General features: G+C 33.6%; 1 protein-coding gene across 1 annotated transcript in view; it reads left to right on the top strand.

Moving 5' to 3' along the window:
* Nucleotides 1-14,282, top strand: part of LOC121375527 (phosphorylase b kinase regulatory subunit alpha, skeletal muscle isoform-like) — an 82,361-nt gene that overhangs the window by 25,376 nt on the left and 42,703 nt on the right. The window contains 2 exon segments of the mRNA XM_041503022.1: nucleotides 12,103-12,178; nucleotides 12,600-12,688. Of these exon segments, the coding sequence (XP_041358956.1) occupies nucleotides 12,103-12,178; nucleotides 12,600-12,688 (165 nt within the window).

Below are 14,282 nucleotides of genomic sequence, written 5' to 3'. Positions count from 1 at the left end.
AATTAAAAAAAATGTTATTTTTTTATTTATTTGTGTACCTTTTTTTACCTGTACGGCAGTACCTTGAAAAGTGACAGCTGCATACCATGTTTGATGAACAACTGGTCAGAGTTTTTCAGTTTTTAGCATTCTGTAGAAGTATGAAGTTGATTTTACATGTTCATGTTCTTATACATGACTATATATCCTCAGATGACACGTGTATTAACAGGATATTGGCAAGTGTTTTTTGTTTATAAAGATACGATATATGGAAAGTTTCACATCTTCCCTTTAATATTGTTATTAAGTGTAATGTAATAAGTGTATTCATTGGAAGAATTGGTAGATCTCTTCAACTTTATAGGGTTAATAATTATAGCTGTTATTATTTTTTTGTTTACCATGTTTGCAGTACATAATTATATATATTAGTATCAATCATAATAAAATTTGAATCTGAAATTCTACCAATAGACATTGGAAATCCAGTATAATTATAGATTCTACTGGAAGAATTTAAAAATTCAGTCCAATTTGTGATGGCAGTTTAGAACAGCTGTTTTAGGTTAGCAGTATATATAACCAAAGCTATAATGATAAAAATACCACTGCACATCAGTTTTACAAAAGCCTTTTTGGTAGCACGGTTCCATTAATATACAGTATTTCAGCATTGTTCAAGAAAATGATTGGTGTATCACAAGCATCATATTGTATACAGTCAAACTTTGTTGTCTCATTGTTGAAAAAAAACTACCAATAAGCTTGACATATCAGTAATTTGAGATAAACATAATACATGTAGTTGTTGGTAAAATTGATTCCATAAATAAAGAATAGTAAACGAGTTCCCAGTTATTATCTAATTTATCTCCCTAGTGAAATAAAGCTCGTGACAAGTGAAAATTATTTCATGAGGTACATAAATTTGATAATGACTGGTACTGAATTTGTTATTCTATTTATTACCCCAGCTATTTTTTTTTTTTTTTAAAAGCCTTTGTGTTTGATATGGGTCCATGTATATAGAAACGATGTAAACCACCTAACACACTGTTCTGAGTATTGCTATAACTTTGTATTTTAATCATGTTTAAAGAAAAGTTTTTAAAAATAAGTTCTATATATTCTGTAAAAAGAATTTATAATTAATTTGATTAAACTACCATTTTATTTCAAGTTTAACACTGAAAACATAGACGTAAATGCAAACACTTTAAACTATGTGATGTTATTTTGGTGTGCTTTGTCAAATGGTGATGACATCATATTTAGTACCGACAAGGTGATTGGTTTGTCAGTATCAAACAGGGTCCGAAACTTGCCAAAAAATATGGTGGCCCCAAAAATAATAATGCATGTTGGCAAATTATGGTAAGCGAACCAAGAGTATGATTTTAATGTGGAATACAAATATTAATAGTGGCTCATATGTTATGCTCTAAAGAAGATAATATTATTTGGGTGACTAACACCATTATTTTTTAACATTAAAGTCTGCCAAAGAGGACATTTTTTGCAATTTGGCGACCTGGCCACAGGCTGTTTCGAGCCCTGGTCAAATCGTCCAATAGTATGTATATGTATGTTAAACCAATGCAGAATATTTCCCACTGAGAAAATATGAAAAATATTTCCCCATTATGAGTGACCGCTGGAGTAATAATACAGCTCCTGTCATTTAAAATGTCTCACCTTGAATGCTCTCCTGATTTTTGCAAACAGAGATGCCTGTATTTGGCTCTCAAGATTACAAAAGTCGAGATAACAAGTTTGATTGTCTTAGTTTATGTGGATGTTGCATTTGTTTGATAGTGGTGGGTTGGGTTATGCTTACATAACTTATTGAAATATTTTAGCAGGACATTTAATGACTAACATAGAAAAATATATAATCTAATGATATATGTAGTTTGATGAACTGTATCTTAGATTCCACCAATCATTTTACATACCAAACATGAAAGCAACAGATACATTGGATGTTACTTGTTAGTGTTTAGCCAGCAAATTAAAGTGAAGTGTTCTTATGTAAGCCAGAGATGTGATTTTCCAGTATTTTTAAAATTTAGTTTTAGATTAGAATTTTTACTTTTGAAATTTTTTTTCTCATAAAGTAATGTTTACAAAGTAGAGTTTATCTGATCTAAAATGTTTAAAAATGTCTTTTATTTAAATATGGTACAGTAAAGTACTCTTATAACGAACTGCATGGGACTACAGCAGTAGTTTGTTGTAAACATTTATAGAAGTTAGCCATTTTCATTCAGGAAGTTGGCCATTTTGGATTTTTCAAATTTAAACACCATAAACACAAGAATTAGTGGGGTGGTTTTTTAAAATATTTCATTTATTATCACCAATAGAAGCAAAATATGCAAATAAATACAACATGTTGAATCAAATGAGTGCTCAGTCAGTCACGGTTTGAAACAAAGTTGCTTATTTTTGTTTGCTTAGTGAGCTTTGGTCTCATAGTCTGCAGGGCTGTAGCAATGTCGGCAATCGAATGAAACAGGCATAGCTACATCAACTTTACTTTGGAAAAACAGTGTTATTGTGTTCATCATGATTCATCTACCGAATACTGTTCAACATTTCATAATATTTGTGTTACCTACCTTTAAAACAAAATATCTGATTATTTAACGCTAATTACAATGACTGTATTGTGAGTTTCACATGTCAGTCTTATTGTTGGATACCGGCATTTAAACAAGCACACAATAGCAGTGAAGTGAGAGCAGATGGTTAATTGCTCCATACATTAATCCCTTAATTGATACCAATCTTCTACATAACGACAAGCGGACGTTATCTGATTGGACTTATCAGTGCAATTGTTTTGGATACATTGTCGCTAATGCTACTGATTGATAAAATGCAAGTGAGTTGCAGGTGTCAATCTTCTTGTTGGATACCGGCAAAATGTCAAGGAAGCAATGGGGACTTAAACAAGTGGACTTAAACAAGCGAACAATAGCAGTGAAGTGAGAACATACCGTTAATTGTTCAATACATTACTCTCTTAATTGATGCCAATCGACTACGTAAATACACGCGGACATTATCTGTCTGATCTTATTAGTATAGTCGTTTTTGATGCATTGCCGTTGATGATACTGATTGATAAGATACAAATAAGATACAAAACAATTATGATCGGTTCGCTATATATACACTAATTTACATTCAAATTCACAATTTTGACAAAAAAATTGGTTCGTTTTAACAGTTAATTCGCTATACATTGTTCGTTCTATACATTAAAATTTATTAATACTATATAGGGGGAAAATCGGGACTTTACAATCAGTTTGTTCTAACCGGTAGTTTGTTATAAGCGTGTTCGTTCTAAAAGTACTTTACTGTATAGAGTTTTATCAACTTTTTAAAGATCATTTCAGTTTAATTTTTTTACAAAGAAGAGTTGATCTGATCTGAAATGTTTAAAAATGTCTTGTATTTAAATATTGTATAGAGGTTATCAACTTTATAGGGTGTACACTACCAAATCAAATCCCATAGACGACAATAGTAACATATACGGCTAAAACTCCTACCTGCAACGTATCAACCGACAAAAACGCCACGGATATAAATACTACCACCCCTTACACTTAAAGTGAATCAGAAAAAAATGGGGGTCAAGCTGCTCGTTTCTGAGATAACGAGTAGCGTCTATGACTACCCTAGTTTCGCACAAAATTTGAGTACTTTTTTTTACAGGTACCCCATACATGTTTCAAGCACAAGGCTACTTGACACATTGGTACTAGATGAAATAAAATTGCACATTTATTTTACCCAGATGAAACTATTATTTTTTACAACCAACACACTCACATTTATAACCAATCACAGGACTTGTGGTGTTCACTTCTCTATCAAAAGTTCGGTGCACCTCGAACTTTGACCCAGCCGGAAGTTATTTGGTATTGTACTACCTATAAAGATCATTTTATTTTTATTTTTTATTTTTCTCTCATAAAATAATTTTCACAAAGTAGAGAGTGGATCCAGTTTGAAATATTTAAAAATGATTTTTATTTAAATATGGTGTAGAGTTTTATCAACTTTCTAAACATCATTTTAGTTTTATTTTGAAATTGGGTGTCACATTTCTAGTATGTTAAAGGGCTTGGTTCTAACTGCTGACTGTATATCTGCAGCTCTTTGACTATGAGAGGTTCTACATAGCCGATGACATAGCCCAGTCTCTCAATTTCCTGTCCTCTGAGATCGAATACTTGAAGATTAACTGGAAGTTTTATGGTCGCCCTGTTCTTACTATTAATCTGTCAGACATGGTACTCGGTATGTGCTGAAGTTATGTTCATATTGCCTTCTTTGTCTTTCATCGTACAGGAGTCTATTGTCATTTAAACATAAACTTGGACTTTTAAATGTGAACTTGGTCAAGGATTTAAATATGACTTTGGGCCAGGATTTAAATATGACCTTGGGCTTGGACATAGATATGAAATTGAGTTTGTACTTAAATACATACATGTATGAACTCATGCTTGAACTTGTATATGAACTCAGGCTTGGACTTAAATATAAACTCAGGCTTGGACTTAAATAAAAACTCAGGCTTGGACTTAAATATAAACTCTGAGATGAGACAGCCATTTTTAATTTTTTTTTATTATTATTATTTTTAATGACATCACTAGAGCACATTGATTAATTAATCATCGGCTATTGGATGTCAAACATTTGGTAATTCTGACATGTAGTCAGAGGAAACCTGCTACATTTTTCCATTAGCAGCAAGGGATCTTTTATTTGCATTTTCCTACAAAAGCAGGAAAGCACATACCACAGCTTAGACCATTTGACATGCACTAGATAGAATGAGACAAAAACCAATCAGCTGAATGGATCCACCGAGGTGGTTCGATCCTGCGACACAAGGACCTCAGGCAATTAGACTGCCATTGTACTGGCCATTCTTTGCTGGTACTTTAAGGTTACCATTATTATACAGCTATTTTAGAGGTGCTTTTGTATGAACACTGGTCTTAGTGGCATAGTGGTTAAGTTGTCAACCATACACTTGCTAGATACTATAGGTTCTTATTCCATCCAGTACCGGCCTCGGTGGCGTCATGGCAGGCCATCGGTCTACAGGCTGGTAGGTACTGGGTTCGGATCCCAGTCGAGGCATGGGATTTTTAATCCAGATACCGACTCCAAACCCTGAGTGAGTGCTCCACAAGGCTCAATGGGTAGGTGTAAACCACTTGCACCGACCAGTGATCCATAACTGGTTCAACAAAGGCCATGGTTTGTGCTATCCTGCCTGTGGGAAGCGCAAATAAAAGATCACTTGCTGCCTGTCATAAAAGAGTAGCCTATATGGCGACAGAGGGTTTCCTCTAAAAAAACAGTGTCAGAATGACCATATGTTTGACGTCCAATAGCCGATGATAAGATAAAAAATCAATGTGCTCTAGCGGCGTCGTTAAATAAAACAAACTTTACTTTTCATTCCATCCAGAGTAAGTTTTAATGCTTAAATAGAGAAATGTAATGCCACTAAACCATCTTCTCTGACACTAACCACTAATGATTAACTATCATCCCTGATATCTCGGCCAGATATCAAAGGTGTGTGCCCAGGACAGCCTACTTGAAAATTAATTGGATATAAGCATACATATCAAGTTGATGAGGAATCAAATCCTTAAGATTGTTGTCATGGCAGTTACATGTATCTTAGAATACCATCATGGCAGTTACATGTATCTTAGAATACCATCATGGCAGTTACATGTATCTTAGAATACCATCATGGCTGTCACGTAAGATTAATATTATGCAATGTTTTAAACAAATCTTTCAGGAATTTTACCTTTTGAATTGATACCAGATACCACCAATGTTTAACAAAAAGTCGTTAGTAGGTCATTAGCTTTTTTTTAGAATAAATTGTTTAAAAAGCCATAGTAGGTCATTAAGTTTAACTTTTCTTTAGTTTAAATCTTAAAATAAAAACAAATGAAAACCCCCAGTAAAAATGGTTGAATATATTGCTGAATAAATATGATACTTATTACTATCCTTACCCTGAGAAGCAATAACAAGGGACACTATTGCTTATTACTATCCTTACACTGAGAAGCAATAACAAGGGACACTATTGCTTATTACTATCCTTACATTGGGAAACAATAAAGGGACAGTATTACATGGCTGAAACTTGCTTCACATGATTTCCACCATACCTAGGTAACGGATTATTCACTGACATGAATTATATTGGCATATTGATTAATAATTCTGAAATTAATTTATAATTTTTGAATGTAATGCTTCACCATGTAACCAATTGGTATTCGCATATATTTAAAGTTGCATGACCAACATGGTAACAGAACAACGTTTGTACCATATTGTGAAGTAAATAAGAATATTAAGAGCAGTTGGCATAATATATCATTCTGTAGACAAAGAAGGCAATACTGAGATTTTGCTTTGTTATGCTTGTCACGATAACCATACTCGTGTTGACACTGCTTGCTACTTGTACTTTGTTGCTATATTATAGCGATTCATGCTTATTTTTATCCTCGCAGTTTTGCATGATTATTTTATGATGACTTTCTGTAATGATCAAGTTTCAGTGGGGCATGGGGAAGCATCTCTGGGGGTGATGTTCTGGGGGGTTTTCTTTCTTTTAATTTTTTAATTTTTAATTTTTTAATTTTTGTTCTCTTTTTTCTTTCTTTTTTTATGTTTTATTTTTTCTTATTTTTGAGGAGAGGGGCTATTCCAGTTTGGTTTTTAATGCCTGATAGGTCTGATGGTTGGTTCTGATAAAATTTTATTCAAGGCATTTTGGGTGGTGAGGACACAGGAGGGTTAAATGTGAGTTTTTTAAGGGTTATATTCAATGTAATTTTATTTTGTGGGTTTTGAAAACAAAAATATGTCCCTGACAAATTCACAGGCCCTTGGTGCATGTACACCTTTTCATGACTGTATTCTCAATCTGGTCATTCAGCCTTAACTTTTGATGAACTTCTTTTATGTTTCAGTAAGAATACACACACACACACACACACACACATCCCCAGCATAAAATAAATCCGCAAAATATGAATATTTTACTGACTTCTTCCCATGGGGCATTAGTTTTAAAGTGAAATAAGAGAAGAAATCTGATTAGTTTTAAAAACCAAACAAACATCAACAACAAAACAAAACATTGAAGAGAAAACAAAAAAGTGAAAGTGGTGGTGGTTGAGGTTTTGCAAGGCCAGTTTATTACAAAGTACATTTAGACCATGAATCACCGTTCAGAATATAATATCTTGTGGAGTCGACAAACAAGAACCAATCTTGTGGATTTGATCATTAAAAATAGACTAAGCCATCGCTAGTCCAGTATACTGTTCTTGGTGGTAGAAATGTATGGTGGGTTTTCAGTTGAAGCTGCAGTCTCATCCATCTATCATGTAACATTGTTTACAAATACAAAATAAAAATAACTAATTTTAATAAAGTCACCCGTTTCCATTACTAATGGATCTTTTTGCTATTTTTTTAATACATGTCATTGTACCACTGAATTGAATTAAGCATCCCCTATTTTGAACATTAAAAATGGTTACATGACATAGATTACCAGCAATTGCAGGTAAATGATATTGAAAAAATTAAAGTGAATGATCTAAAGAGTTAAATAATAAAAATATACTCAAGACTACAGCTTTAAAAAATTTCCATTATTTATATATTTGTACATTACAGTTGGACCTCATTACAACGACCATTTTTACTATGACATTACACTATCCGACCACAAATTGTCGGGAACAAATGTACATCAGTGTTATTCGGTAAACAGAAAGAAAGAAACAGGAAAAAAAGAAACAGGAAAGAAAGAAACAATTTTGGCTAGGAAAAAAAGAAATGGAAAGAAAGAAACAGTTTTATTTCATACTTTGTTGACAATTTTATTCTCATATATGAATTTCTTTGTATAATTTAGGTCATAAGCACTTGGTAATGCGAATGTTGTGTCCGACTCCATGCAAAAACTCAGGAATGGACTTGGAACCATTGACACGGTCCTGGCACAAGGATTTGAGTCTCCTCGTTGCATTTCAGAAATATAAAATATAAATAAAATCATATACAGTACATGCACCCTTATACCAAGACTGACTTTCTTGGAGCACTTCCACCAAATCTTGTTCTTCCTAGTAGCTAACTTTGTATACATGTGGCCATGATAACAAATTTTTGATCCACCTTTCTGACTCTTGATGACCTCCATTTGTAATTTTTTTCATATATTTGTGCTATTTATTCTAATGATGGCACTAATGATTCTGAGGAATGGTGCTCCCTCACATCTTTTATGTTGATATCATGGGTAATTAAGTTGGAAGCCATCTGGGAGGCCATATATGGGATAAGATAAAGGGATAGATCTGAGGACATAAAGAGAAGGGATTATCCTTTGAATGGGTCAATTAGAGAATGGCTTCTTAAAGGGCTTCTTAAAGACAATGATAATTGAGACATTTAAAGAACCCATTGGATAGGTCAAGGACTCAATGACAATTAAAACTCAATTGGGTAAGTTAATTGGGAAATATTATATATAAATAAATTTAAAAAAAGAGGAATTTTAGTAAAAATGTAGTGTTTCTTTCTTTCCGTTTCTTTTTTTCCTGTTACTTTTTTTCCGTTTCTTTCTTTTCTTTCTGTTTCTTTTTTTCCTGTTTCTTTCTTTCCTACAATCGTGTTATTCTGTACATTTGACCAGAATTCACACCTTCCAACACTGACAGAGCAAATTAGGAACAAACATGCATTCGAAGTCTGAAAACACCTCTTTACAATGACATTACATAATCTCAGATGCCGTAGCACGTTGCCAGTACACACACAGCCACTTAGAATCCTTGAACTTGTAGTGAACTGACAGTGTCACATGCTGTCCGAGTTACCAATGTCTGCTAAATCTGTAGATGCGTATTGCTTTTAAAAGTAAGCCTTTAGTCAACCAATTAAAGGATTAACTTTCAACAATCAAGTTCTATTTTTAGTATATTTTGTAAATGAAGTACAATGTAGGTACCTGTCATAGATGTTTTTAACCGATTAAGGAATGATTAGACTGACAGTGAATACGCCTTAATCAGTGGCGTAGCCTTGGTGCGGGGCACGGGGGCCATGCCCCGCAATCAAACCTTTAAAAAAAAAAACTATTAAATTTTATAAAATTATATATAAATACATACATAGGCCTACATACATAATGTGGGTTCCCCATATGTAAAATTCTGTGTACGCCAGTGGCCTTAATTAAAGGGAGAGTAAACTAAAACATGAGCCTCATGTGTTGGAAAGATGCATACCCGGATCACCAACACATACTGACACTTTAACAAGTGAAAAACACATAACTTTAGTGATTATTCCTTTCTTTTCTATTCGAGGCGTCCGGTACAGCTAGCTTGGGGTGAAGTGATGTCAGCTCAGGACTGACCAAATCCTGTATGCACAGTGTAAACAAAAGCAGTAATTTTTCGACAAGGCGCCTCTCTGACTTGACTACCTGACTTGTAAAACACCATAAATGATGTGATAATATAATAAACTATTTAACTAAATGTATTTCAAGTTGCATTAATGGAACGAAATGGGGTTCTAGTATTTTTCTCTGTTAAATAATCCAAAGGAAAAAATGTACACTATAATAGACCTATTGGTATGCTACGTTGGAGCAAAATCGACAACCCATGATACCCAAGTGATAATTTTCTTTTCTTTGAGACTTAAGTAATTGGTCAGTTCTGTGGTTTTAGATGGGAAAGTCTACTTAATCAATAGTTTTACAGAACTATTTACAGTAATAAACCATGTCCATTTTTATTTTAGGGGCGACAGGTAATATTACACAATACTGGTATGTATTTTTGTGTCTAGACAGCGTCAATTAATTGGCTCATCTGGTTACCACTCAAATACACACCTGCCAATCAGGAATCACAGGTAGAGGCAACTAACAGCATAGACCAATTAAATAAGAAAACACTCTGTGTATCATTTCAGTGTGTAGGTTAATGCATTGACAAAACATGATGTATTTATTTCGACTTGTTGTGTAGCCACTTTGACAATAGTGATTTATTTTGCTTATTGCTGGCTTACCGGGATGTATATTATTACAGAACATTGCAATGCATGACTATTTTATCATCCCGAAAAAACTAGGTAGATTTGTTTCTTTAGTTCTAAGACTCATTCCTGATGTTATGTGTTAAGTATTACGTAACCACCAGCTCAGCAGAGGGTATATTGACTGGAATGGAACAAAATGGCTGCGTCCGTTATATCTAATAGCCATCACATTTAACCATTTTATTAATTAAATATAATAATATACTTGTTGATATTAAGCAATAATGTGCATTATATATCATTGAATATGCATACCAGTCCAAAAGCCTTGCTTAAGCATTCCTTTAATATATTTAATAATATCTTTTAAAACATTTATTTGTTGTTTTTAATAATAAATGCAATGCACTCATTATTTAAATGCTATTCAGTCATCAGTTAATATTAATTAGTTGTTTGTTTTTGACATCATTTTGGCAAAGGAGATAATTGGTGACAAATTAATTCGATACAGCAGCAATTTCGATATAACGACAAAGTGACCCAGGAACGAATATGGTCGTTGTAGCGAGGTCTGACTGTACATGTAATACCACAAGAAAACATTAACATTTTATTAAGATTAACATGTTATTTATGCTTAGGGGTTCCATAATTGATCATATGGGGGTGCTGCTGATGAGATCATTGGGGGGGGGGGGCATTTCTTATTCAAGCCAGTACTCCACAACTGATGTAACAAAGGTCGTGGTATGTACTATCTTGTCTGTAGGATGCTGTTACTTGGAATGATCAGTAGCCCATTGTGTGGCAGCAGCAGATTTCCTCTCTCATTATCTGTGTGGTTGTCAATCACATATCCAACACAATATAACCATAATTAAAATATTTTAAATGTGTCATTAAATAAAACATTCCTTCCCTCCTCCATATGGGAGGTAGTGGTGACTATGACTATGACTAAGAGGTTTACGTGCACATTCAGAGCAAGCTGTTGTAGCACACGCCTATCCTGGCCACAGGGACCGGCCTTGGCCGGTTCCATCTGTCCAGGACAGGAAAGGGTTGGGGGAGGGTTGTAGAGAGGGAACGCCTGCACTGGCAAGTGCAAGGGAGCACCAGCAGTCCAATGTTGGTGCTATGGAATTTTGAAAAGTCCCGTAGGATTATGCCAAAGAGGAAGAGGTGCGCGTTTTACATGAAGGAATTTTGGCGCAATTTTTATGGTCGTTCTGATTGAAAGAGGTAGTGGTGGTGAAGTATGTTATTTATATATCCATAAACCCACAAACTAAAATTGCATGAAAACCATCTATGCAAAGAATAAAAATACAGCAAACCCATCATGCAGAAAAAATTAATTTTGGTACCATTCACTACCATGTGATCAATCCTGGAATAGACCTCAACATTTGTTAATTTTAATGTTATTTTTAGTTTTTTTAAATAGAATTTGTTAAATTTGATGTGGGAGACAGAATTGTTATTATCTTGCCTTTACAAAGCCAAAAAGGCAAGATATAGTTATTACTTTTCCAACAACAGCAGTGACAGCAACAATGTTTACAATAAAGTTTTAATATTAAAGTTCCGCATCTAAACCAGTTTCTCACAGACTAGAAGTTCTGGTTCAATGAAACTTGGTTTATAGTTGCACCTATGAGTGTTCATCATTATGCACCAAAAATGTTTATGACAGACGAGACATTTAATTCTGAGGAATTCTTCTTTTTAATTCTGAAAACTGACAATTATAAATATTTTGTTTCTAATGATTATGTGTAGGGTATATTACTTTCAGTATTAAATATAATAGTATGTAAAAGTTATTACTAAATATGATTTTTTTTTAATTTGCAGTGAAATTTATAGAACATAAGTTTGACATTTGTAGGACATGAGTAATATAAAATATGCCATTGGTAAAATCTGTGTTCATTGACATTTACTAGATTTTCTGATTATTGTTTTCAGACAGTGCCGGCAACCCTCCTCCAGTTTTGATAGCTACTATCAAGAAACTACAGACTGGATATATTAATGGCACACGGTAAGTATAGACATTAATATTGCTTCAATGAATCATTTACTTTTCTCTTCCAAAACTGCATTTTTATTGGAAACATTGAAGACAATTTTTAATAAAATATGTGATTTTCGGAATATAGGAAATCTCTCAACGTTTTACCATTGTGGTAGTGATACGGGTATTAGGGTGGCTTGTTATCATTTGCCACTGGCTTCTGGTGGTGAAGTTTCTTAAGTAACCAACACTTTACTTACTTAATAAGTATTTAGGAAAAATATATCTGTAGGGTCAAAAAGGTCTTCATTACTGTGACTAAATTAAATGGTTTTATAATAAAATAAAATACTAGTTACAAAAATGTTGGGTCATTTTACAGCAAGCAGCATTTTTTAAGGATAAACATGACATTGTTAATTTATTCGTTGTTAATGTTGTATTTCAGAGTTGAAATGGGCAAGTTATCTGACTTTCAGACAACATCCTGTATGACCAACCTCAGTTTCATTCGTGACAGGGATGATCCAAATCAAGGTTTCTGCAGTTTGTTTTTAAAAATGTTTTTAAAGCTGCAATCTTGCCTCTCTCTCCTTTTACATCTTTTACTAATGCAGAAAAAAAACACATTTCAGGAGTCAAAATTCTGCCATCCCAACCGGTTTTTGCTAGTCAACATCACCACGGGCCAGGAAATTATTTTACATTTATACTTCATGATCATGTTTAGTCTGGCACTTTTTGATTTAGTCCAGTAGAATTTGTATCTTACTGGACCGAATTACAGTTAGCATTTTCCAATTTTTCTAAAACTGATGGTCGCTTGATGCACTTCGTATTCACCTTTAAAGGTAGGGTCAACTCAAACAAGAGCCTTATGTGTTGAAAAGATGCATATACAGACCACCAACACATACTGACACTTTAACAAATGAAAAACGCGTAATTTTAGAGTTAGTATAAAATAATCTATTTAACTAAATATATTTCAGGTTGCATCAATAGAATGAAATAGAGTTATAGTATTTTTCTTTTTTAAAAAACCAAAGAAAAAATGCATACTATTAGGCCTATTGGTAGGGCACATTCGAGCAAAAACTACCACTCACATGTGATACTTTTCTTTTCTTTGGGACGATGTAATTGGTCAGTTTTGTGATTTTAGATGGGAAAGTCTACTTATTGAAGGGTTTTACAGAATTACTTACAGTAATAAAGCAGGGCGGTTGATAATGTCCATTACGATTTGAGTGGTATCCGTGCTGTTATCACACAATGCCTGTGATCTTAATAATAGAGGCACGTCTTTTTAGTGTGTCTGGGAACTGTCTAAATATACACCTGCCAATCAGGAACTACAGGTACAGGCCACGAAAAGAAAAGACCAATTAACCAAGAAAACACTGATTATTGTTTCAGTACGTGGGTTAATTTATGTACGAAACATAATACAGTTATTTCAATACTTTGACAATGGTGGTTTATTTTGTATTTAAAAATAATATATAATTGGTGCTGGCTTACTAGGATGGATATTATTACAGAACTTTGTGATGCATCCGCAAAAATCAGGTATGTTTTGTTTCTTCAGTTCGAAGACTAATTCCTGACGTGACATGTTAGGTACTACATAACCACCAGCTTGCCAGATTGTGTATTCACTGGGATGATACGAAATGGCTGCGCCCGTTATATATAATAGCCGTCACATTTAACCGTTTTATTAATTAACTATATGATTATACTTGTTGATATTAATTAAGCAATAATGTGCATTATATATCGTTGAATATGCATACCAGGTCAAATGCCTTAATTGTCCCCTCCTTTAATCAATAAAGGTCATCTTAGTCAACCAGACGACTGCTGGTTTTTGACCCAGTTGTAGTCCATTTCTAGATACATTGTAAAACTAAATGGTATGAAAGCAGAGGATTCACAACACGGCAGTATGGCTAATATGTATTTTCATATGACCTAGACTGGAGATTACAGCAAGATTATCAAAGAATGGTGCATCTTGGGAAGATAATTTTACATTTAAATCTATTCTAAATGCTTCAATATTAAAATTATAAATGTGCAAAAGAGCTGTGTTTGTGTGATTCATAAGATGAGGATAATGTAGGTA

This window comes from Gigantopelta aegis, chromosome 6, assembly GCF_016097555.1.
Source record: "Gigantopelta aegis isolate Gae_Host chromosome 6, Gae_host_genome, whole genome shotgun sequence".
Lineage (NCBI taxonomy): Eukaryota > Metazoa > Mollusca > Gastropoda > Neomphalida > Peltospiridae > Gigantopelta > Gigantopelta aegis.
The sequence above is the reverse complement of the archived record's forward strand: the minus strand, read 5'-3'. Positions and strand labels throughout refer to the sequence as shown.